At 44.1% G+C, this 25845-nt stretch overlaps 1 protein-coding gene across 1 annotated transcript in view; it reads left to right on the top strand.

Annotated features, from left to right (window-relative positions):
- The window catches only part of TDRD7 (tudor domain containing 7), a 1355384-nt gene that overhangs the window by 704223 nt on the left and 625316 nt on the right, over positions 1-25845 (top strand). The window contains exon 11 of the mRNA XM_086961853.1: positions 1003-1137. Coding sequence (XP_086817979.1) covers positions 1003-1137 — 135 coding nt within the window. The remainder of the gene's footprint in view (positions 1-1002; positions 1138-25845) is intronic.

The following is a 25845-nucleotide window of genomic DNA, read 5'->3' as shown; positions in this document are numbered from 1 at the left end:
AGGTCAGCCTTTAGATTTAGTAATTCAGTAGCGAGGCTTACCACAGCAGGTGATTTACTCTTCTTTTTCATTTTTTTTCTTTCTTCCTTTACACCTTGGACTGTTTGCTCTCTAGCCAATATGTGAAACTAAGGGAGCTTTCTTTTATCACTCAATCTGCATGCCTTTACATCACTCTTAATTCCTTAATCATTGCTGGTTTATTATCCACGTGTCTATCTTTTTCCTTCACCTGCAGGCTTATACATGTATGCCCACTTCATTTTTCTTGTCTTTTCCTTTGTGAAACTCTGAGTAGGTTGGGACTCTAAGTAAATTATTACTCAATAAATGTAACTTCAACATATGTTTTTTACTGTCATACAGCCTTGAAATTGTCACTTTTGTGAAGAAATACGTGTCCGCTGTTGTCTTTAACCAAAAACTGCTGTACTATTTGGTCTTGGAAACGCCATCATCAGTGTTTAGTCCTCGTGTAAATAATTTAAAATAATTTAGCATTTTCTTTCTGTAAAAATTTAAATGTAACTTACTTGTTGTCAATGAGATTGCTAACCCATTCAAAATAACTTTCTTCTGTATCTGGGCAACCTGTGAACAAGTGTTAAAGTTGGTATATTTTCTAAAGCATATTGTAGAATGAGGGCACTGTTCACTGTGCACTCACACCCAAGGTAGTGAGGTGTTATTACCCTGAGTGGCACCATGTTTCATTACAGTTAATTTTTACTTGCCTAGTAGTACTATCTGCCCACTAAATGTGTTCGTATTGCGAGGTACCACATTTTCTTCCACCACTACATTCTTTGTTTGCTGTAAACTTTATATTTTTACCTTTGTTATTCAAAGCCTGTTTGGCTCAAGATTTAAAAACAACCTAAAATCATAACTTGTCTCTATCCATTAAGGAGGGCATTATTGGTATGAAACAAATAAGTAAACCTAATGAAACTGCATGCTCACACATTCTTGTAATTTTTCCCTTTGCCTTTTTTTTTCCAGGTCGATGATTTGTACAAACATGTGGAGGTGACAAATGTTTGTTCCGATGGAACTTTCTTCTGCCAGGTGCCCTCAGTAGGCCTGGGAAAGCTGAGTGATATTTTGCAACAAATAGAAAACTATTTTCATTGTAAAGTACGTGGACTTTTATCCTGTTTCAATGTTTATTTAGTGTCTTTTTTTGGGGGGGGGTTGGAATTTGGAACACATTTCACACTATTTTGAAAATTATGTTCAGTGACTGTTGAAGTCACTTACGTTAAACTGCTTGTTCGCATGTTTGTCTCAAACTAGAATGTTAGCAGAAGTATACATCTGTTATCATAGCACGTCAGTGTATATTATAGATCCAGTAATTAATATAGAATGTTTCAGAGTGTCTACTAACAAGTGGACTTGTGGGTCCTGCTTTACACAATTGCAGATCATCATTAAACTTTGACGGTTTACATATTAGTACTGTAAGGCACCAACAGTCACCAGCAAACTTATTTTCTAGCGGTGAGAAAGCAGGCGTCTGGAGTGTTGGGGCGAGGGGTCATGTTTTGCCATGTCACAAAGCAGAAAGACTTGAGTCAGGCAATATTGGTCAACGGATGCATCAAGGCCGCTTTCTCAAGAAACATATGATTTGGCTGAGGATCCTGTTAACCGATGTAGATCTTATGCTTGCTGATTTAAATAATGCCAGCCTATTTCTGTGCGATATACACATTAAAGTACAGTTCACAATCATCTGATCAAAATAATTAACAAAAGCAAACCATTGAGTTCCCCTCTTGACGTTTTTTTAGTGAAAGTCTTTAACAAGCATTTGCAATGCAATAGGTCTCTCATTAGGAAAGTTTGAGCTATTGGTATTGTAAATGACACATTTTTCATTTATGTGTTGGGTTTTGAAAATAGCGAAATTAATAGCTTTGTCATTTACAATGGCAATTGTTATAACTTTTGCAAATGTGACACCTATAGCACTTGTAAAGCAATATGTGTTGTATTTACGGGTCTTAGATGTATTGATATTACAAATAACAATGGCTTTTAATTTTTTTAAAATAATTAATATTTAAAAAAAGTTACTGTAATTTATATTGGGAATAGCTTAAACTTTTGTAAATAACTTCTGTGAATATTATGTTCAGTGTATTTTATTGTGACGAAAATTAAAAAAAACAGAAGTGAAATATTAACATCTTTTTTTGACATTTGTAATAAAGCTTGAAACATTGATAGAACATATTTGAACCAGTTGTTGAATCGTTTCACAGATTGATGCTGTGGTAGCGCATAGTGATGCTGTTGCGCCCCTGAGTGATGCTGTTGTGCCCCTGAGTGATGCTGTTGTGCCCCTGAGTGATGCTGTTGTGCCCCTGAGTGATGCTGTGGTGCCCCTGAGTGATGCTGTGGTGCCCCTGAGTGATGCTGTGGTGGTGCTGAGTGATGCTGTGGTAATGCAAGAGATAGAGTGAGTGCAATAGATAGATAGAGGGCGGGCGATAGATAGAGGTGAGGGTTATAGATAGATAGATATAGTGAGGGCAATAGTTAGCCAGATAGATAGAGTAAGGGCGATCAATAGATAAATAGAGGGCCATAGAGTGAGGGCGATAGATAGACATAGTGAGGGCGATAGATAGAGTGAGTGCGATAGAAAGACATAGTGAGGGCGATAGAGTGAGCGCGATAGAAAGACATAGTGAGGGCGATAGATAGATGGAGTGAGGGCGATGGAGTGAGGGCGATGGAGTGAGGGCGATGGAGTGAGGGCGATGGAGTGAGGGCGATGGAGTGAGGGCGATGGAGTGAGGGCGATGGAGTGAGGGCGATGGAGTGAGGGCGATGGAGTGAGGGCGATGGAGTGAGGGCGATGGAGTGAGGGCGATGGAGTGAGGGCGATGGAGTGAGGGCGATGGAGTGAGGGCGATGGAGTGAGGGCGATGGAGTGAGGGCGATGGAGTGAGGGCGATGGAGTGAGGGCGATGGAGTGAGGGCGATGGAGTGAGGGCGATGGAGTGATTGATAGAGTGAGGGCGATGGAGTGATTGATAGAGTGAGGGCGATGGAGTGATTGATAGAGTGAGGGCGATAGATGGAGTGATTGATAGAGTGAGGGCGATAGATGGAGTGATTGATAGAGTGAGGGCGATAGATGGAGTGATTGATAGAGTGAGGGCGATAGATAGAGTGAGGGCGATAGATAGAGTGAGGGCGATAGATAGAGTGAGGGCGATAGATAGAGTGAGGGCGATAGATAGAGTGAGGGCGATAGATAGAGTGAGGGCGATAGATAGAGTGAGGGCGATAGATAGAGTGAGGGCGATAGATAGAGTGAGGGCGATAGATAGAGTGAGGGCGATAGATAGAGTGAGGGCGATAGATAGAGTGAGGGCGATAGATAGAGTGAGGGCGATAGATAGAGTGAGGGCGATAGATGGATAGATTGATAGAGTGAGGGCGATAGATGGATAGATTGATAGAGTGAGGGCGATAGATGGATAGATTGATAGAGTGAGGGCGATAGATGGATAGATTGATAGAGTGAGGGCGATAGATGGATAGATTGATAGAGTGAGGGCGATAGATGGATAGATTGATAGAGTGAGGGCGATAGATGGATAGATTGATAGAGTGAGGGCGATAGATGGATAGATTGATAGAGTGAGGGCGATAGATAGAGTGAGGGCGATAGATGGATAGATTGATAGAGTGAGGGCGATAGATAGAGTGAGGGCGATAGATAGAGTGAGGGCGATAGATAGAGTGAGGGCGATAGATAGAGTGAGGGCGATAGATAGAGTGAGGGCGATAGATAGAGTGAGGGCGATAGATAGAGTGAGGGCGATAGATAGATAGAGTGAGGGCGATAGATAGATAGAGTGAGGGCGATAGATAGATAGAGTGAGGGCGATAGATAGAGTGAGGGCGATAGATAGAGTGAGGGCGATAGATAGATAGAGTGAGGGCGATAGATAGATAGAGTGAGGGCGATAGATAGATAGAGTGAGGGCGATAGATAGATAGAGTGAGGGCGATAGATAGATAGAGTGAGGGCGATAGATAGATAGAGTGAGGGCGATAGATAGATAGAGTGAGGGCGATAGATAGATAGAGTGAGGGCGATAGATAGATAGAGTGAGGGCGATAGATAGATAGAGTGAGGGCGATAGATAGATAGAGTGAGGGCGATAGATAGATAGAGTGAGGGCGATAGATAGATAGAGTGAGGGCGATAGATAGATAGATAGATAGAGGGCGATAGATAGATAGATAGATAGAGTGAGGGCGATAGATAGATAGATAGATAGAGTGAGGGCGATAGATAGATAGATAGATAGAGTGAGGGCGATAGATAGATAGATAGATAGATAGAGTGAGGGCGATAGATAGATAGAGTGAGGGCAACGCCCTCTACGCCGGTACCACCGCCAAGCTCCAGAAGAGACTCCAGCGGATCCAGAACGCCTCAGCCAGACTCATCCTCGACATCCCACGAACCAGCCACATCACCGGACATCTGAGAGACCTTCACTGGCTCCCCGTCAACAAAAGAATCACCTTCCGCCTCCTCACCCACGCACACAAAGCCCTACACGACCAGGGCCCGAGCTACCTCAACAGCCGAATCAACTACTACGCTCCCAAACGCCACTTCCGATCAGCCAACCACGCCCTCGCCGCCGTCCCCCGCATCCGAAGAGCGACTACGGGAGAAAGGTCCTTCTCCTACCTGGCCGCCAAGACCTGGAACTCCCTCCCGACCTGCGCCTGACCCAAGACCACCTCTCCTTCAGGAAGAAGCTGAAGACCTGGCTGTTCGAGGTAGTAGCGGCACCCCCCCCCCCCCCCCCCCCCACCCCCCGCGCCTTGAGACCCTACGGGTAGGTAGCGTGCTATATAAGTGTCACTGATTGATTGATTGATAGATAGAGTGAGGGCGATAGATAGATAGAGTGAGGGCGATAGATAGATAGAGTGAGGGCGATAGATAGAGTGAGGGCGATAGATAGATAGAGTGAGGGCGATAGATAGATAGAGTGAGGGCGATAGATAGATAGAGTGAGGGCGATAGATAGATAGAGGGCGATAGATAGATAGAGTGAGGGCGATAGATAGATAGAGTGAGGGCGATAGATAGATAGAGTGAGGGCGATAGATAGATAGAGTGAGGGCGATAGATAGATAGAGTGAGGGCGATAGATAGATAGAGTGAGGGCGATAGATAGATAGAGTGAGGGCGATAGATAGAGTGAGGGCGATAGATAGAGTGAGGGCGATAGATAGAGTGAGGGCGATAGATAGAGTGAGGGCGATAGATAGAGTGAGGGCGATAGATAGAGTGAGGGCGATAGATAGAGTGAGGGCGATAGATAGAGTGAGGGCGATAGATAGAGTGAGGGCGATAGATAGAGTGAGGGCGATAGATAGAGTGAGGGCGATAGATAGAGTGAGGGCGATAGATAGAGTGAGGGCGATAGATAGATAGAGTGAGGGCGATAGATAGAGTGAGGGCGATAGATAGAGTGAGGGCGATAGATAGATAGAGTGAGGGCGATAGATAGATAGAGTGAGGGCGATAGATAGAGTGAGGGCGATAGATAGATAGATAGAGTGAGGGCGATAGATAGATAGAGTGAGGGCGATAGATAGATAGAGTGAGGGGCATAGATAGATGGAGTGAGGGCATAGATAGATGGAGTGAGGGCATAGATAGATAGAGTGAGGGCATAGATAGATAGAGTGAGGGCATAGATAGATAGAGTGAGGGCATAGATAGATAGAGTGAGGGCATAGATAGATAGAGTGAGGGCATAGATAGATAGAGTGAGGGCATAGATAGATAGTGAGGGCATAGATAGATAGAGTGAGGGCATAGATAGATAGATAGAGTGAGGGCATAGATAGATAGATAGAGTGAGGGCATAGATAGATAGATAGAGTGAGGGCATAGATAGATAGAGTGAGGGCATAGATAGATATATGGATAGAATAATTATGTGGCATGTAATTATGTGGCACTGAGTGGTATTTGGAGTGTATGTTGCATTGAGCGCAGTGTACTTATGTGGCATGCAATTATGTAGCACTGAGTGGTATTTGGAGTGTTAGTTGCGTTGAGCGCAGTGTAATTATGTAGCATATAATTATGTGGCACTGAGAAGTATTATGAGGAGTGTGTGTTGCATTCAGTAGAGTGTAATTATGTGGTGTGTAATTTTGTGCACAGAGTGGTATTTGGAGTGCATGTTCCATTGAGCGCAGTGTAATTATGTAGCATATAATTATGTGGCACTGAGTGGTATTGTGTGGAGTGTGTGTTGCATTCAGTAGAGTGTAATTATGTGGCGTGTAATTATTTGGCACTGAGTGGTATTTGGAGTGTATGTTGCATTGAGTGCAGTGTAATTATGTGGCGTGTAACTATGTGGCACTGAGTGGTATGTTGCATTGAGTGCAGTGTAATTATGAGGAGTGCAACTATGTGGCACTGAGTGGTATTTGGAGTGTATGTTGCATTGAGTGCAGTGCAATTATGTGGCGTGTAATTATGTGGCACTGAGTGTTATTTGGAGTGTATGTTGCATTGAGGGTGCAGAGTGTGTGAGGGTGCAACACGAAATGAAACAGGTGTTGCTTACTGGATTCTTTATAAAAAGTTCTAGTATGGACATTTGAATAAGTATTCATAGGAAATAGTCTAAAAAATACTTTTATTTCTAGGATATACTGACTTTTCATTTGCAACTTCTTTTGCATACTGGAAAGGGCAAACCTACATTTAAAAATTGATAGGTTTTAATAAGAATAACTTTTTGAGACCACCATCTCCAACAGCGGCACTGTCAGAGCTGGTCTTGTATATATTTCACAATTTCTGAATCAGAAAGCTTACAATAGAAATGTCACAATACATGGGGAAAAAACAATGAAGCACAGCGATGGCAGCAAAACAAAACAACCTGATACAAGTAACCAATTATCAGGCATAAAACCCTAACAAGTGACAAAGCATCATGACGAGGTGCCTCTTTTGGGGATACCGAACATTTCACGACTTCATTCTTGAGGACACCACACTAAATGCCACAAACAGGAAGCAGGCACAGAGTGGATGCATTTCCTTACCATGATGCACGTTGTGTGGGTGCTTCCCCTACTGCAGGGATGTGGCGGACGCAGAACACCACACATGTGTGTATGAGGAGGAGCAGGAGGGGCACAGGACAGCTCCTGGACAGGGATCGCAACCTCATCTCTCCAGTCAACTGATGGATGCAGTGCAACAGGTCCGCACAGCAGTGATCACTTCCCAACCCAGGAAGCAACTCAGTGACGCCAGGCGTCATGTGACGTGAAATCAGGCTAGCGCACGCGCAGTGTAACTCTACCCCAGCGCCTGTTCTACCCCGCCCCTCCCGAGACAGAAGTCTGTTTGAGAGCTTGTCTCTGCGTCTGAAGATGGGAGTATGGTCGGAGGGCCGAGACTGCGAAGAGACAGTAAAGGTGTTGGGTGAACAGCGTTGATAAGGCATCGTAGAAACGGGGACGAGCTGATGAAGGTAGACGTGCAATGGTGAGGAGTCATGGTGCCACTGTGGGGGATTGAGACAACTTTCAATTCAAATTGCCTCTCGTTTGGAGACCGCCACTCAATTACATGGTTACACACATTCTACTGTAAATCTTCTGTTCCCCATCTCAGAAAAGTGTTTTTAAAAACAGCAGTCTGAACGAAAACGTAGTTTGTTTTCAGCGTTCTCACCCAGATGATTTAAATCCCGAGGCGAAATGGGGGGGGAGGGTAGAGGGCTGCGGTGGCGTGTGTATGCATGCGTGTCTGTGTGTGTGCAGGGGGGGGTGGGGGGCGGCAGCGTGTGTATGTGTGCGCGCGCCTGTGTGTGTGCGTGCATGCAGAGGGGTGGGGCTGGCTGTGTCTGTAACGTTAATGCATGCGAGGGAAGCAAGTTAGTCTGCGCAAGCGCGGCTCAGAAGCGCGCTCCCGTGGTCAAAACTGAGACTGCAAAAGTGCGCGTCTGAGTCCTGTCTTCATTCCTAAGTACGGGTGACAATAGGTCTGAAGCGGACACAATCAATGCTTACGCATTGAATGTAGGTCTGCTCGACCTAAAAAGTGGTACTTCCAGGTATCACTCCACTTAGAAAGTCCTCTAGTAACCGTTTTCTTGTGTTGTGGACAATCTGTATTTGCTTTAAAAGGCAGTGTCACCATTTTGTTGAAAAACAAAATACCATGGAATAATCCTGCCAGCCTTTTTATCCACAGGATTATTTATAACCTCCCTTATTATTCTCAACTTTTAGAACAGGTTGTAAGTGTCCTGTTACAGACTTGAATTGAACCTAACTTGATACACTACGACCAGCAGTTAGGGTTTCATTGGTTTCAGAGTTCAGAACGTGCGACAACAAAAATTATCTATGATCTGTGTTTCCAGGCGGTGTGTTGTGCCTAATTTGGTTGGCTCAATTTGCAGCCTTTGCGTAGTCAATCATAAGATTATTCATAACATGTGAGTGAAATGTGGGTTTAGCGCTTTAGTGGCTTGATTTATTCTGTTCAAGAGAAAAACCAGAAGTCTGTCGAATTACCATTCATAATGCGACAATCTAAGTTGTGGCACCCAGCAACAAGTAGCCTTATCATCAATTCTCCTTAATATGTACCTTTGTCCTGTGAAGAGGCTGAGTTCAAGTAGCATCTTCTAGTTTTGTGCAGCTCATTCAAAACAAAATATTACCATCTTGCCATGTCATCCCAAAGGGAGCAATAGATTTGGACCGGTCAGTGGAGACTGATCGTTGGATGTGCGCATGTTAAATTCAACCCTGAAAAGACTGAGATCAGGCTGGTGTGAACACGGCCAACAAATTAGCTAAATAAATGTGTCCTTCAGTCCTAGACTCAAGTTCAGTTCCTTCTGTAAAGGTAAAATGGTATTTGGTTGGACTGCAATTGCTGTATAAAGTATCAAAAGATCAAATTAACAAGACCAGATATCACAGTCTTCTACCATTCTAGGGCTCTCAATAGTAATGTTGGGTTTCATAATTTTCCACAAAAGTTATAAAATGTTTTAGCTGTACTTCACTAACTTTGCACACTTTAGAATGAGCAGTTTATAGTTAACAAAACACTGTTTTTAAAGTGCAGCTGTATGGGTCCTAATTTGTTTAAGGTTGAATAACCAAGTGTCACCATCAGGTAAAGGTCTACACTGGCATCCATTTGAAGAACGTATTCAGTTTAAATTTACATGCATGATTTAAAAATACTGTGTGGCAATGAGGATCTGCATTCCTAAGATACAGGTGATACGCAAATAGTGTTATGTGCATGAATCCTATTTAGAGACCTTACACTACACACTGCAGGAAACGTAATACTCAACCATATGGGAGCTTACAAGGTTTTGATGAAGGTTCCCTGACCATCTCTGGGTCAATAAAGTGATCTGAATAATGTTCACCATGTAGCGACAAGAGGACCATATTTGTCCTCCTTTTAGTTCATTTTTTGTATTTAATATTACTCTCTAGACAACATTGAATTTTCATTTGTCACTCAAAGTATGTTTAAACTCACTCTCCTGTTCATTACAAACTATCACTATCCAAGTGCTCCATATTAAAAGCCCTTTCACTCTTCCGCCTCTGACGTTGGTTGGTGAGAGTTTTTATCTTTTTTTTGTTTTGTTAAGGAGACACATAGCATTAACATTATTTGAGGGCATGGCAAGGAAGTCTTGCAACAAAACTGAGTAACTCCATTGTTCTGATTGGAAGGGTCGTAGTTATTCATACCTATGTTATTCCGACCAGTGTATTTGTGGTTGTTATATACGTATTCATAAGTTACCGTTTTTAAAAATATCGACCGATAAGACAATAGAGATTGACGTTTTTCGGTTTGTGTGGGTCATCTATAGAGCTCACTCCTTCGGACTCTAAACTAAATTGAAATCTTACCTAATTCAAGCTCAACCTTTATATTTAACTTTTTGTTAAGGAAGGTTTTTCTATCGCATCTCCGGTAAAATCAGTCAATACTTGTAATCTCTAGACTCAGCGGGACCACACCAACAGTGAAGAAGAAACGCATTCACACAAAATATGGTATATTTGTTAAATCCTTCCAGGAAGGCTATACCACTTCGGTCCATTAGTTGATCTCATATTCCCTTTGGATCCACAAGACCAAATTATTTGGGGGTTAAATTGCCGCTTATGAAAAACACTTTGGCGCCACTAGATTTGCTTCTGGAGATGTCTTTCAGATCTATGTGGCTCCCTAAACCTCAAAGGCACAGACTGTTGGCCTAATGGCTTATTCCATCATCCTTGTCATGGTGAGAATTTGCTTCTCCATGTGAACTGCAGACCAGCCGATATTTCTCTGAATGTTGACCCTTACTACTTTTCTTTATGTGCTGTGCTTCAATAATGGCAACTTCTGAAGCTGGATACAAGTTATCTCTATAATGGGCTCTTCAATTATTGCTGTAACACTTAATACCTTTGCTCATGTGAATGATCTGAGCAATATACCACAGAATAAATAAGAGAAAAATGTGTGTTCGATGCAATGTGTGACTGTAGATACACATACTTTGCATACTCCTGCCTTCTAGTGTAAGGTACAGAGTAGTGCAAGTAGTTTTACTTCGAAGAAGTCTTTAGAGTCACAAGGTTGAGTAACTCCTCCTGGTTTTAATGCGCCTGGTAACCGACTCCGTAATTAGATTGTTTTTTCTCTGCCTTCGGCCATGTGTGCCTCCGCTCTGTGCTTCCCCTCCATTTTGATTCAACAATTCTCTGCTTCTTTTCCCATTCTTTGACAGTATTGTTGTCACTTGCGCTTTTCCTTCTGCGACTCCCATTAAAAAAACTCTGCCAGTTCGACTCCTTTCGACGGAAGCCACTTTGGGGCTGTCCCCTTCAGGGCCTTCCATGACCCTTGCTGCTAGTCTTCCCGAAAATGCTTCACTGTTAATGAAACTCACGCCCTTTCGGTTCTGTCCATGTTGCCACGCTGAGTACCCTCACTCAGACCAGCATACGGTGTGCAACTTGTGCTTGTCCCCTGAGCACAACTAAGGGGTCTGCAATGCCTGCAATTCCTTTGGTTCCAAAAAGACCCTTTGGAATCTGAGAGTTTGTTGTCTCGAGATGTCCTACAGAGGCAGCGAGGACTCTCCTGACATCGATCAACAAGAAGGGCGCCTTCACTGTCAATGGAAGTTCAGCCTCCGAGCTTGAAGAGGACTTTAAGGTAGAGGACATTACTCCATCTCAGCAACCTGTGCGTATACTACCCCCTGCTCCTGACCACCAGCATAATCGTACCAAAAAACATTTGGCACTGCTGGTACCAAATTCATAGGTCCCCTGGCCACCACAGCTATCTAGCCATGGTCATCACCAGAAGACCGCTAAAGACACCCGCCTTCGGACTTTATACTGAAAGCGCACGACAAGTCAAAGCCATCTAAATTGGCTTCCTCGGCCCGAGACTACCAACCAGCATCAAGTCAATCGTCGGTACCGAGCCGACAGTCGCCATCATCCACCTCGGCACCGAGTGTGCAGTCTAATTCTAAGCTGAAAGCTTTGAAGCCGAAGCAGTACAAGCAGACCTCCAAGCTCAGATTAGAGACATACGTGACACCAGTCCTGCACAAGTTACTGGAGAAACTAGACACGCACTAGAAGAATATTCTTATCCAGGCGCATACTGGACGTATAGTGGCTACACCTTCCTCTCCTCCACCACCTAAAAGGAAGGTTACTTATAAAGAAGCTTTAGGCATGCCAGTTCCTCTTCAAAGAAAGACTATGGGCAAAGCTTCGAGTCCTCCACCTCCCATACCAACTCCACCTTTACCACTTCCACACTCTGATGCGCCACCATCTACTCCAGGAGAGCCACTGGTCTCCACAGTCACACTGGTGGGTATGGGGAGTCACAGGGAGATGACCCCCTACTTACACAGATTTGAATATGTATTCTACATGCCATTCTCTTGAAGATTCTAACTCTTACCAGGAGTTTATAGTGCGGACTGATGCTTTGCACAATGTGGAGCTTCATAAAGATCCTTTAGATGATTACTTCCTCTTTGATACGCTTTCCTCCACATATAGGACTACACAATACTTGCATACTGAAGACTTATTTGAAATTTAAAGACCCTATTAGGGCGAGGGTTGTCACTGGGGTTGATAAGAAATGCAAACCAGGGTTCGATTCCCGCCTCGGCGGGTTTCGGGCTTAAATTCCTCTGACCGGATATTCTCGCCTCAGTGCTGATTCTAAGCATGGGTCCCACGCTGCAACTCTGGGCAATAGCTTGCTTAGTCTCCACAAAGGCCCCCTGATACACAAGGGATGCCTGGTTTCACCATGGGATGCCCAGGAGTGGACACCCCACAAGGAAAAGCCAGGAGGGGTTCCCTTGTGGTAGGAGTACAAGCGCCGGGATGCCTCCGGGTCACTGTTCGCGCTATACAAATACGCCACATTTACATTTACATTTCACAATTATCTACCCGCATGGCAATCAATTACATCAGACAAGTGGGTATTAGCCAGTATCGAACATGGGTATGGTCTGAAGCTTATTACCTCACCACCCAACATTCCACCTCTTGTTCACATGATGCCGCACGGGCATCAAACAAGAAGTTAAAGCTCTTCTCCTCAACAGTGCTATAGAGTAGCCCCTCTTCAACATCAGGGTTCATGGGTACTTCCTAATCCCCGAAAAGGACGGGTCTTTAAAGCCCATTTTAGATCTTTGGCCCATAAACGAATACAGAACACTTCCACATTGTTACCTTACAGGATGTCATTCCATTTCTTCAACAAGGCGACTTTATGGCAAGACAAGACTTAAAGGATGTCTATACTGCCTCATTCCAATACTCCCAACTCATCAAAAATATTTAAGATTTGTCATAGCAGGCAAATATTACCAATTCAAGGTTTTGCCATTTGGGGTAACCACTGCACCTGGAGTGTTCACCAGATGTCTAGCAGTAGTTGCAGCGTATCTCTGGACGTGCTGCCCAAAAATTCCCATACCTAGATGACTGGCTTATCAAAAGCAGCACTCTTCATGAGTGCCAACAGGACACTGAGATGACAATAGATCTACTCTACAATTTGGGATTTACTATCAACATCCCAAATTTCTTTTGCAACCATTGCAGATTCAACCATACTTGGGAGCAATCCTCAACACAGAGTCAGAATTAGCTTACCCCAATCCTTTAAGAATTCAAAACTTTCAAACCGCACTGCCTCAGTTTCAGACCAACCAACAACTCACAGTGAGGGCGGTCATGCGTCTCCTAGGGATCATGACTTCTTGCAATGCCTTAGTGCCCCACACAAGATTACATATGTGTCCATTACAAAAATGTCTAGCTTGTCAGTAATCATTGGGTCAGTTGATAAATCTAGTGTTTATAGACCCCCCCAACCCCACTCACAGTTCTCTGCATTAGTGGAACACCACCAATCTGTTGAAGGGGTGGCCTTTTCTTGGCCCTGTTCCTCTCCTCACTCTCACAATGGACTCATCACTAATGGGATAGGGTGCTCACCTCCAGCACCTGACAGTACAGGACCTTTGGGATGTCAAGCACTAATCTCTCCACATCTACTACCTGGAGCCTCAAGCTGTTCACCTAGCATTGAAAGGTTTTCTACCTCACCTGACTCACAAGGTTGCCCTGGTCCGGGCAGACAATATGACAGTAATGTATTATCTTCAAAAACAGGGGAGACTATCTGGAATTGGGCTCTTCATCGCCACATTTGCCTGTTGGCGGAATAACTCCTGGGACAGACAGCGACTTTGCAAACCTGCTCAGCAGCAGGATGCAGCAACAAGTCCGCAAATGGGAACTACAACCACAAGTCCTCCTACCCTACTCCCAAAAGTGGGGCTTCCCTCAAATAGATATTTTCGCCACAGCAGACAATGCAAAATGCCCAAGCTTTGGCTCGCGGTCTCCACATCCCACTATCCATAGGCAATCAACTATGGGTGAGTTAGTCAAAGCTATTTGCCTTCGCTTTTCCACCTCTCCCTTTTCTTCCAGTTCTAGTTTAGTAGCTCAGGCAGACATATCAAACAATGATCCTGTAGCTCTCACTTGGGCTTGTCAGCCTTGGTTCACAATAATATTAGACCATTCAGCAGTTCCACACGAGAAGCTCCCCAACAGGCCGGACTTCTCACACAAAATCACAGACAAATCAGACGCCCAAATCTCTCAACCTAACGATCTGGCTCCTGAGGTCATAGAATTTGGTTATCTAAATTTACTAGCAGATAGTATGAATATTCTTAAATAAGCACGGAAACCTACCACTAGGGCCTTCTATGCAGCAAAATGGAAACGTTTTGTTTGCTACTGCCACTCAAAACACATTGACCCTTTCACAGCTACAGAACAAAACATTATCTGTTATCTACTTCACTTTCAAAATGTGGATTTAGCATATACTTCTATATGCTTACATTTTGCTGCCATGGCTGCCTATCTTTAAAATAGACAACACCTTTCCCTTTTCAAAATTCTGGATATTAAAGCTTTCATGGAGGACTTAAACAAGTTATTCCACCTAGGAGTCTTTCACCTTCATGCAGCCTTAATATAGTGCCCCCAAGACTCATGGGACCTCCTTTTAGACTCTACACGCATGCCCTCTTCAATTCCTATCATGGAAGGTGGCTTTTTTTAGTCGCCATACCTTCACTCAGACAGGTTAGTGAGCACCAGGCATGAACCTTAGAAGAACCATTCATAGAAAAAAAAACGAATTCCTACCTAATTTACTCTCATAGTTTCACATCCATCAGTCCATTTAATTGCCAGTTTTTCTTTCTCAACCTGATTTTGTTGCGGAAATAGCTGTTCATTAGATGTCAAAGAGCACCTATGTTCTACATTGATAGAACTAAAACTTTCAAAAACTCCACGCAACATTTTGTCGCCTTTTCACCACCACACAAAGCCATCCCCATATTCAAAGCGTGCATCGCCAGATGGATATTAAAGTGCATTCAGACTTGCTATGCTAAGGCTAAATTACCTTTACCTGTTCCTTCCAGAGCACACACTTCTTGCAAACAGGGCGCGACCATGGCCTTTTTAGGAAATATTCCCGTACCTGGCATATGTGAAACAGCTACATGGTCCACACCACACACTTTCACCAAACATGATTTGTTGATGTTTTAGCACGCCAGTAAACAAATGTAGGACAGGCAGTGCTATGCACTTATTTAAACCACAGCAACACCACAGGTTATGCACCGCTTTTTAGGAGGGACTGCTTTACAGTCTATGCAGAGCATGTGTATCTACAGCCACACATGCCATTGCAATATGTTACTTATCCTGTAAGCATTTCTTCGTGGCTTAAAGTGCTGTAGATTCACATGCGCCTAAGCTGCTTTTCAGACACATGTGGCCATTGCACTTGTTTACATTTATTAGTTTTCACTATTTATACATTTAGCATGGTCATCATATTACTTGCACACAAACACGTGTTTTTTTTTGTGTATATATATATATATATATATATATATATATATATATATATATATATATATATATTTCCCCCTTGTGTGGCTTCTAGTCTTCTTTTGACGGAAGGAGGTTTGTGGCATATATATATATATATATATATATATATATATATATATATATATATATATATATATATATATATATATATATATATATATATATATATATATATATAATGTGTGTGTGGGTGTGTGTTTTTGAGGCGTGTGTGTACTGTAGATGCACATGCTTTGCATAAGTCCCCCATCTAGTGTTGGACTCTGAGGATTACAAATTGTTTCCAAAAAGTTTCCTTCGAGTCACGGGGCTGTGTGACAACTCTTGGTAATACAGCGCATGGTCATTGACGCCATCTTCAGATTGTTTATTTCCGCCGGCGGCTTTGTTTATTTCCGCCGGCGGCTTTGGATATAATATCTGGAGCTTCAGTTTGAGACTCATTTGTGCTCCCTTTGATTCTTTAGTAGCTGTACTCCGCAGTTTTGTCACAATTGGTTAGTATATTGCGTCCAAGCGATCACCCTTCTGCGTGGCAGGTCTTCGGCTTGCTCCCTCAGGTCTCGGGCATCCTTATGATTCCAACGTCCTTTGGAGTATGACCTGCTAATGGAAAGCACTCTGTTCCGTTTCTTTCTGAATTTTTACTCCAAGTACCCTAATACTGACCAACACTCCGTTTTCAACCTTTGCCTCTTGCCCGATCATCTGGAGGAAAGCTATGATGCCTACAAGTCTGTTAGATCTAAAATGACTCTTCGAGACTGACGTTCTTGACACCTAGAAATGCAGCGGAAGCAAGAGGATGATGTACCTTCAACAGGAGGAGGGCGAAGAAGCTTCAGCAGTATAAGAAGAATCACTATCGATCCATGATTGAGTCCCAATCGGATGACAACTCGACCACTCTTCAGCCGGCACAGAAGCAACGGACAGTGGTTACTTACTTATACCCCTGATCCTAAGCCCAAAGCATCTTCTCCGAGCAAAAGACTCCTCACGGTCCACCATGGCGCGCACTAAAAAAACGGATTAGGAAGCCCCGTCCTCCGGCTCGGCTCTGAAGATTGAGCCTGCAGCAAGAGCCTCCACCGCCTCAACATCTCGGTCTGCAGTCCCACGATCTTTGGTCTCTGCACTGAAACAAAAACAGTCCATTTCGTATTTGACCATTGCTCGAACTAAACTGAAGCTTCATTTTGGACCTAAATCTCCACCGGAGCCGATCCTAGAACAGTTTCAAGAATGGCTCGACTAGAAACAAAAAAGCTCCAGATTCAGCCTGGAAATAAAAGAATAGTGTGCCAACCAGCAAAACCTCACTCTTGTAAGAAGCAGTTGTCTTTTGAAAAACCTGTGGATGTTCCCATTCAACCTTCAAAGAAGAAGAGGAAGGATGCTGCCACGAGCCCATTGCACATCCCTATTCCGCCTTCACCTACCTCACAAACACCACCTCCACCATCTACTTCACTACCTCGCTCACCACAATTATCAGAGGCAGGTGATATGTCGGCTCATTCACCAATAGTAGAAGATGATCAGGATATTCCACAAAACGTACACCCAGGATATGCTTGGGATGACTGACATTGAACCACAAGGGGATAAAGCCCCTGATCTTTATCCCACACGACCATCACCACCTGGTAATGCTTCTGCATATCAGGGTTTAATAGCACAGGCAGCAACTTTCTACCATGTCCCCTTATATTAAGATACAATAGAGGGGATTTTCTTTTTGAGCCTTTGTCTAATGCCCAAAGGTGGGATCTATATTTACCACACCTTAAAGGCATGACACTTCACGCAGACAACATTTTAAAAAGCCCAATCAAAGCGTTATTCATAACACCACACATTGCCAAAAAATAAATTGCAGTACCATCAGATCCTACCTTTATTAAAGGTCAATTAACCCCAGACTCTTTAGTAGTCACAAATGTAAGGAAAAGGGATAGCTCCCAAGCAAGCATCAGGAGACGTACCATCTTCAGGGAAAGCATCTAAACTAATACATCCTGCTGGAAAACGTTTTGCTGCACAAACCGCTACTCATTGGCTTGTAGGCAAAAACCAAGCTCTATTAGCAAGATACGACAGAGCCCACTGGAACGAAATGGACGGGCTCCTCAAACACCTTCCAGAAGAACACAGAAAAAGGGAACTAAAAATGTTTAATGAGGGAAAACTCATTACCAATACTTCCACTAAATGTGCATTAGATGCAGCTGACACCGCATCTACACTGTATCTACACTACTATCCTCTAATGTAGGCATTCAAGGCTGCAGATCTCAGGAGTTAAGCCTGAGGTACAACAGGCTATTCTAAATCTACCTTTTGATAAAGAACATCTCTTGAGACCTCAAGTGGATATAGTCCTTGAGAAAATGAAAAAGGACACAGAGGTCGCAAAAATCAATGCGGTCTCTACAGTTAGGCTCATATCATGGTACCTTTCGTAGGCCAAATAACAATCAAGGTGCAAGATATGCCACCTCATACGCCACTGACTCAACATCGAAAACAAACCTCTTCTCCAAAAACCTTTTACATGCGTTCTAATAAAGGGAACAATACCCGCTCCACCAATAACGAACAATGACTTCCTTACCATTCCCGCAGACCACTTAACACCTGTTGGGCGTCATTAACAATTCCTCAACACTTGGAAATCAATCACAACAGTTCAATGAGTGCCAGATATTATCCAACATGGTTACTGTCTGCAGCTCATTAAAACTCCTCCAGATATTCCACCTCGCAAACACAAACTGTCCATTCAACACCAAACTCTCCTGCAACAATAAATAACACCTCTATCACAAAAAGGAGCAATAGAACCAGTTTAAAGACCATTTAAGGCAGCAGGAGTTTATTCAATATACTTCCCTAGCGCAAAAAAAGATGGGTCGCTACGACCCATTCTTGATCTCAGACCATTAAGTCATGACTTCATATCAGAACTGTTCCATATGGTCAAACATGTACATGTGATGATGCTGTCAAGTGTGGAAACTGTCACGGTCCATTACACAGCAGTGGCAGAATCTTCACATATAAATCTTTTTAACCCTGCCGTGGAGGTAGCATATTAAAACTGAGTTTTGACACGCCTTGGGTAGTTTTGATCACAGTCCTTATCACGCACACTCTACCCTATATTCACAGACCCATACTTACCCTTATGGCAAAAATAGAACATCTCCGCCAAAGAACCCTAAAGCGGGGCCTGTGGGGCATTGCAGCGCCGGTCCCATGAGGAGACAAAGCCCAATGATGAAGCATGACACCCATCTTGGTGTGTGAGGGCTCTATCTTCCATTTAGGAAGACCCTCCCCTTAACTGCCTAATGTCCAACTATACGCCACAGTAGATATCTTTTCTCCTTCCCATAGAAGCAGATATCTCTTCCTTGTATCCAGTTATATAATATATACAAAATGGGACAAGAGGGGGCACACACTCTCAAGTTGTCTGTTAGCACAGAAAACTCAGAGATTAGCAATACAGCCTAACATTCACCTTCTAGCAGAACGTGCCCCTGGGACAAGCAATCAAATTGCAGACGGTCTAAGCAGGAAGCAGCAACAAGTCCACAAGTGGAAATCCTCCCCCATGCCCCCCTTCCCATGGTTCTTCTACCGTAATTCCAAAGATATGGGTTCCCACCAATAGATCTATTTGCAACAAAAGGACTACTGTTCCCAGTGTGCAAAGCGGCTAAGAGAGTGCAAGCCTGGACCACTAGGGGGGCCACACATTGAATAACGAGTCAGTACCTCATTTGTAACAAGCCCAGGAAGAAGAGTCTCTGTGACTCTAAACATGTCGGCAGGAGTAACACATCCGTGAAGATGGTGGCGAATGCTGAATGGAGGTCCGGATGGACAGGCGAGCTGAGTGTGCCCTTCTAAGCTTTTGGGCATTTTGATATATATATCAATCTCTATGGCGCCGGTTGACGAATCTTCGCCAAATTTTCAAAACTATTGGGGCGCTCCGGTCAGCTCCTATCTTGAAAGTTTCTGGGTGATTCAGCAAGTGGGGGCTGAGAAAAAAGGGGGGGTCCCAAAATATGTTTTCTCCATGTTAATTCCCATAGAAAACTTTAGACACAGCTACAGCCCGAACTGCTGAACGGAATTACACCCAATTTGGCACAAAGGTAGCCCTTGTTTCGGAAAAAAACTCTTTCTGTTAAATGGTGTAAATCCGTTCAGTAGTTGCTGAGAAAATCAAAAAATAAAAGTTTTGATATATAGAGGCACGGTGAATCTGCGCACCCTGCCGATCACGAGCTGCATTCTAATTGGCTGTCAACACTTCAAACCAGGAAGTGTTAGCAGCCATCTTGTGCAGAAGCACAGGAAAGAAGTAAAACAGACGTGCAAAACCAGAAAAGGGGGCAGGGTAGAAACACCCTGACCCCCTAGGCCTGCTCAGGGGGTCCCACAAGGACACCCACGGCCCAAAAAAGCATATTTTTTTTAATCGACCGAATTCGCGCTGGGTGCGCAGACCCGGCCGAGAAAAAAAAAAAAAAGCGTGGGCTCCCGCTCTTCGTTTTAATTGAAGCCCCCGGGTGGGCCAGTACCCGGGGCAGTAAAAAAGTGTGGTGCCCCCCCACCTCACCCCAACCCTGCCCAGGGAACGGCCACCCCGCCCCCCCCCCGGCTTGTATTTTAAATCTGCGGGGGGGGGCTTGTCGCCCTCCCCAAGCACCGGGAACCGCCACCTCCACGGGGCACTAATATTTTAAATGTGGGGGCCCGTAATGGACCCCCGAGCCCCGGGGACCACCACCCCCTGGGGCTTTGTCAATGTTGGGATGGGGGCCACGCGCCCCCCCCCTCCTGGAGCCAGTGATGGCCCTGGGGACCGCCACCCCCCAGGGCCGGCTCCTGCAGTGTCCCGTGGTGCTTCTGGGACACTGCTGTTTGCAATGACAGGGCGGGAGCCGCGTGGCCACGCGGCCCCCCCCTCCTACGAAAATATAAATAAAGGTGAGCCCCGGGGGATGGTGTCCCCTGGGCCAATAGAGGCCTTAGGAGGGGGGGTGGGATGCAGCCCCCCTTCCTATTAAAAAAACCAAGATGTTTGGCCATGCCCCAGGCTATGGGACCCTGGGGCCGGAATTGGCCACGGGAGTGGGGCCCACGCGGTCCCCCTCCCATTTACATTTTTTTTTTTTTAAAGGGTTTCAAGCCCTGGGGGATGGGGTGCCCTGGACACACAAAATAGGAAAGGAAGGGGGGCCACACAGCCCCCCCTTCTTAAAAAAAAAGAGAAAAAAACAGCGACATCGCCGAGGCCTCGCCCCCCTCCCAGCATCACTCTGCAAGCGCGCCCTATGGCGCATTTTAAGTTGGGAAATTAATTACCCTTCAATACTGGGGGTCCCTGGGGGCCAACTAGCCCACCAGGTACCTCCAGTAAGTTCCACAGGGCTGTGTTGCAGAGAGGTGGTCCAGGCCACGCCCCTTTTTACACCTTTCTGCAGCGGAGCTCTGTGGCACTTACTGAAGATACCTGGTGGGCTAGTTGGCCGCCAGGATTGAAAGGGAAATAATATCCCAACTTAAAACGCACCACAGGGGGCGTTTGCACAGTGGTGAAGGGAGGGGGCAGGCCTGATATGACATGTGTGCAAATAGGCCCTGTGGTGCGTTTTAAAGTGGGGAATTAATGCCCCTTCAATCCTGAGGGTCCCTGGGGGCCAACTAGCCCACCAGGTACCTCAGATAAGCGCCAGAGACCTGCGTTGCAGAGAGGTGGTCCAGGCCATGCCCCTTTTTACACCTCTCTGCAACGCAGCTCTGTGGCGCCTACTGGCGGTACCTGGTTGGCTAGGTGGACCCCAGGGACTGTCTGTATTCAAGGGGACTTAATCTCCCAACTTTAAACGGCCACAGGGCGTGTTTGCACACGTCACCTCAGGCCCCTTCATCCCTTCACCACTATGCAAACGCGCCCTGGAGCGCGTTTTAAGAGGGCGTTATAATCCCCATGCCCCTTTATGTACTCAGGGCCCTACAGAGGAGGTCATGCTAATCACAGGGTACCCCAACGCATAGTGTTCCCTAGTGTATTTAGGTGTTTTTACTGTTTTCTAAGTGTCTTTTAGCATAGCACTGGCTCTAGGCCTGGTTAGTCAGACAGTTACCACAAGTACCCGTCTGAAAAAGTTGTGGGCACAGGATGATTTTGCAACAAGGCCTCTATCTGCTCCTCTGTTGGTTCTTTCTACACATGTCTTGCTTTTTCCGGCACTTTTCTTCGTCTTTGTGGACTTCTGTTGCTTCTTTCTGCATTTCCTTTGCTTCTTTCTGTGCGTTTTTTCTTCCTTCTTCACATGTCCTACCTCTATAGGCATAGTTAGAAACTAGCATTTAAAAAAGCTTTGAAATTCACTGAAAAAAACCATAGGTTTCAGGCAAGTTATAGTTGGAAATTAGCATTAAAAAAAACCTTTGTAATTCACTGAAAAAAACATAGGTTTCAGGGGCGTTATAGTTAGTTGGACATTTCACTCATACAAAACCATAAAAATTCCTCTGTTACTGTTAGGTCTGCTAACTATAACTCTCGCATCCGCAATGCACTTCTGATGATGTGACATATTACATCATTCATGACATGGTCAGTGACATTACTGATGACATCTCAAATGACATCACTGAAGACATCACTGATTACATCATCCACGTGACAATCTGATTCACCTCATTACACACTAGTATAACCTTTGATCACTCACTGTAAAATAGAGTACCATATTTGAAACCATTGACACACCAATAAGTTACTACCTATCCACTCATTGATTCCAAATTCTACACACACAACTACCCATTCACCCACGGAATCACTTATATATGCAGTCACTGATCAATAGAACACTATCAAATGCACTCGTACACCTATATAGACGTTGACACATCAGCTTTCATCCTAGTCTGTTATGCAGTCATCCTATTCACTCATGAAAATAATCAATCACACTTACATTTACTCACCTACACAGTTATACACACAACACCTCATTTATGCATACACATAGTAACTCATAGTTGCTATGGTAAAATATCACTATTACAACTATACACTCATCCATACAGTTACTCTTGCAATCACTGACTCTTACGTATACTTATTTATATACATCAACTCTCACATACAATGCCTTTTATTTTTGTACTTTGTTGGAGATGTACCACTGAGACATATATTTGCGCACCAACACACAAATAAACACACCCAGTCACCCAAACAACTGTTTCCACATGCACTCTTAAACCCATACACCTAGTCAGTCAACCACTCATACATCCTATGCATAGTTACACACCCCTCAACCAACACACACACATTCAGTCTCCCATACAAATACTCAGCCAACTAATCAATAACTAATATAGACACTCATGTAGTTAGTGACCAACCGATGCAGCAGGTTATACAACAACAGAGACAGTGATGCACGCATTCACATAGTTTAGTTACTAACACATGTATTTAGTGAGACACGTTTAATTACTCACTTAAACAGACAGCTATTAAATCCTCCATCCAGACAGTTATATATCCACTCAATCTTCAATACAGATTGGTGTGTGTATATATATATATATATATATATAATATATATTTAAATATGAAACAAAACCAACATTCACTGGATGATGTCATCAGTGATGTCATTTTAGATGTCATCAGTGATGTCACTGACCAGGTCATGAATGATGTAATATGTGACATAATCAGCAGTTCATTGCGGGCGCGCGAGTTATAGTTAGCAGAACTAACTATAACAGAGGAATTTCTATGGTTTTGTATGAGTAAAATGTATATATATATATCTATCGTACTTACATTCTCAGATACCCACAACAAAACAATCTGAAGATGGCGTTGATGACCATATGCAGTATTACCAAGAGGAGGAGTTACACAGCCTCGTGACTCTGAGAAAACCTCTTGGAACAAAACAACTTGTAATCATCCGAGCCCAACACTAGATGGCAGACTTAAGCAAAGCATGTGAATCTACAGCACTACGTGCCAAGAACAGATGCTTACAGGGTAAATTACATAATTTGTTTTTTTATTCTGTTTATTAGGTAATAATCAGCAATTTGCCCGGAACAAGGGCAATACAAAATAGCACATCAATACCCAAATAGCACATCAATACCATGTACAAATATGTGTTGTTCTCCTTTAAGTAAACAGTAGTAGGTGTAAAATAAACATGAAACATAACTCAGTCAATGTAATGTCATCAATGATACAAGGAGAGAAGTCCCAAACCCCCCCTCCAGGCTCATCACCCTCCCAGAAGTGTTCTGTATTGCTGTATTTCTGCTCCGAACGATTAGTCCTTGTGGGACCCCGCCCCATCTCACCCCTCTCACAATCTGTGTAGTTGACTACAAACTTTTCTCTACAGCTGTCCCGCTCACTGTGATTCAGAAGCAGATAGTAACAATCTTGTACTCCCCACATCGTGTCTCTGTGTATCAAGGGACTCTGCTCCCTGTGACTATGTGGCCTGTGTATTTATCCCATCCCGATCACCATGCTTACTCTCCGGTATTGTGGCCTCGGTGTCAAATGGACCTCCTGCATGACCCTGCCAATTCCTCTAAATCTGTATGCCACAGTGTGATGGGGGTGCTCTAGTAGCCATCCACCCGATGTCTAGTCTCCTCTACACCAGTACCAGGGCCAATTGTAGGAATTTACAGTGTATCTTCCGTCATCTGGGACTTCTGATAATGCCAAGCAGGCACATGTGGGGCCTCTCTTCTAACATGATCATAGTCCTCCATCTCCCTTAGCTTTGCCACTTCCCACTGCCAGTACTCCTGGACCCTCAGGCAGTCCCATGCCCTGTGCATGAAATTGACACCCTCACTCCCACACTTAGGACAAGTCGCCCCTTTACCGAAGTATATCTTGCTAAGTTTAATAGGCGTGAGGTACATACGGTGCAGAAAGTTAAAGTGAGTCAGTGTAAATCTGGTGTTGCAAGAAACCGTCTTTACCTGTTAGCATATCGTGTTCCAGTACGAGTCAGTGAGCTATTCCGGCAGTTACTCCCCCCATGCCCGCTGTGCTACCGGTTCTGTCCGAGCTCTGCTTTGAGTGTTTTGGAGAGATGTTACTAAATGTCTAGCCGACCCGACTGTCAGTATTAAATGCAGTGTGTCCATCACCTGAGGGGTGGTCGGGAATTCGATCCAAATCTGTCGTGATGTGTGCCTCCCCCACGATCACCACCACAATCGCCTCTCGCGCCTCTTCAAAGGTAAGAAAAGCTCCCTTCGGTACAAATCCAACATCATTTCACAGCCCCCTTCTTTCCAGCTCATCACAGTACTTACACATATTTTGCACTCCATTCTCACCTGCCTGTAGGAAAACAGTGTAATAATGAAGTCTATGTCCATGCGCATTACCACCAAGAGGAGTCCCTCAACTGTGTGACTCAGAAGGTTTCTTTGAAGAAAAGTAACTTGCACAACTTCAGACCCAACAGTAGGTGCCAGGAGTATGCAGAGCATGTGAATCTACAGCACTACATGCCATGAACAGATGCTTACAGGGTAAGTAACCTATTCCTTACTTATCTCAAATGAGCTTATGGCCTCTGGTAGCAACAATGAATAATTGAATGTACTTTTAGTGAAGAAATTTGAGATGAATAGAAAATAAACTAAAGTCAAGGTTAGGAGCTGGCCTATATTTGTCTGCTATTCAATGAATAAAGAGAACAATGAAAGTAAATGGTTTTAGAAAGATGGCAACTCTGTAAAGGTGCTAAACACAGAACTGCACCATGTAGGTAGCTAGCAGCTCCAATGTCACACAATGCATTTGTCGGGCAGTGTGTGAGTGCGTATGTTTGTTTTGCAAACCTACTTGAAAACAAAATTAAAGGAGAAGCCATTACAAAACTCAGTGGAAGGCCACAACCCAGAAAAGTAATATCGTAATGACTTAAAAGTCTGTGAATAATTGGGATTATTTATAGTTAAAACTGGTTTTTATTGTGTTTTAGAAAGTGTTCTCATTATGAACAAGTACTCTCACCTACATCCAAAAGGTCGGTGAGGAAAGTCAAGTAGTTAGGGGGTGGCATTGGGAGTGGTTAACCTGGAGGAGGTGAGGTATGGGGAGGGGGCAAATGGCAGAGAGGTTGTAAACCTACA

Source organism: Lissotriton vulgaris, chromosome 3_1, assembly GCF_964263255.1.
Source record: "Lissotriton vulgaris chromosome 3_1, aLisVul1.2, whole genome shotgun sequence".
Classification (NCBI taxonomy): Eukaryota; Metazoa; Chordata; class Amphibia; order Caudata; family Salamandridae; genus Lissotriton; species Lissotriton vulgaris.
Note: the sequence above shows the minus strand (reverse complement) of the source record. Positions and strands in the feature narration are given on the sequence as shown.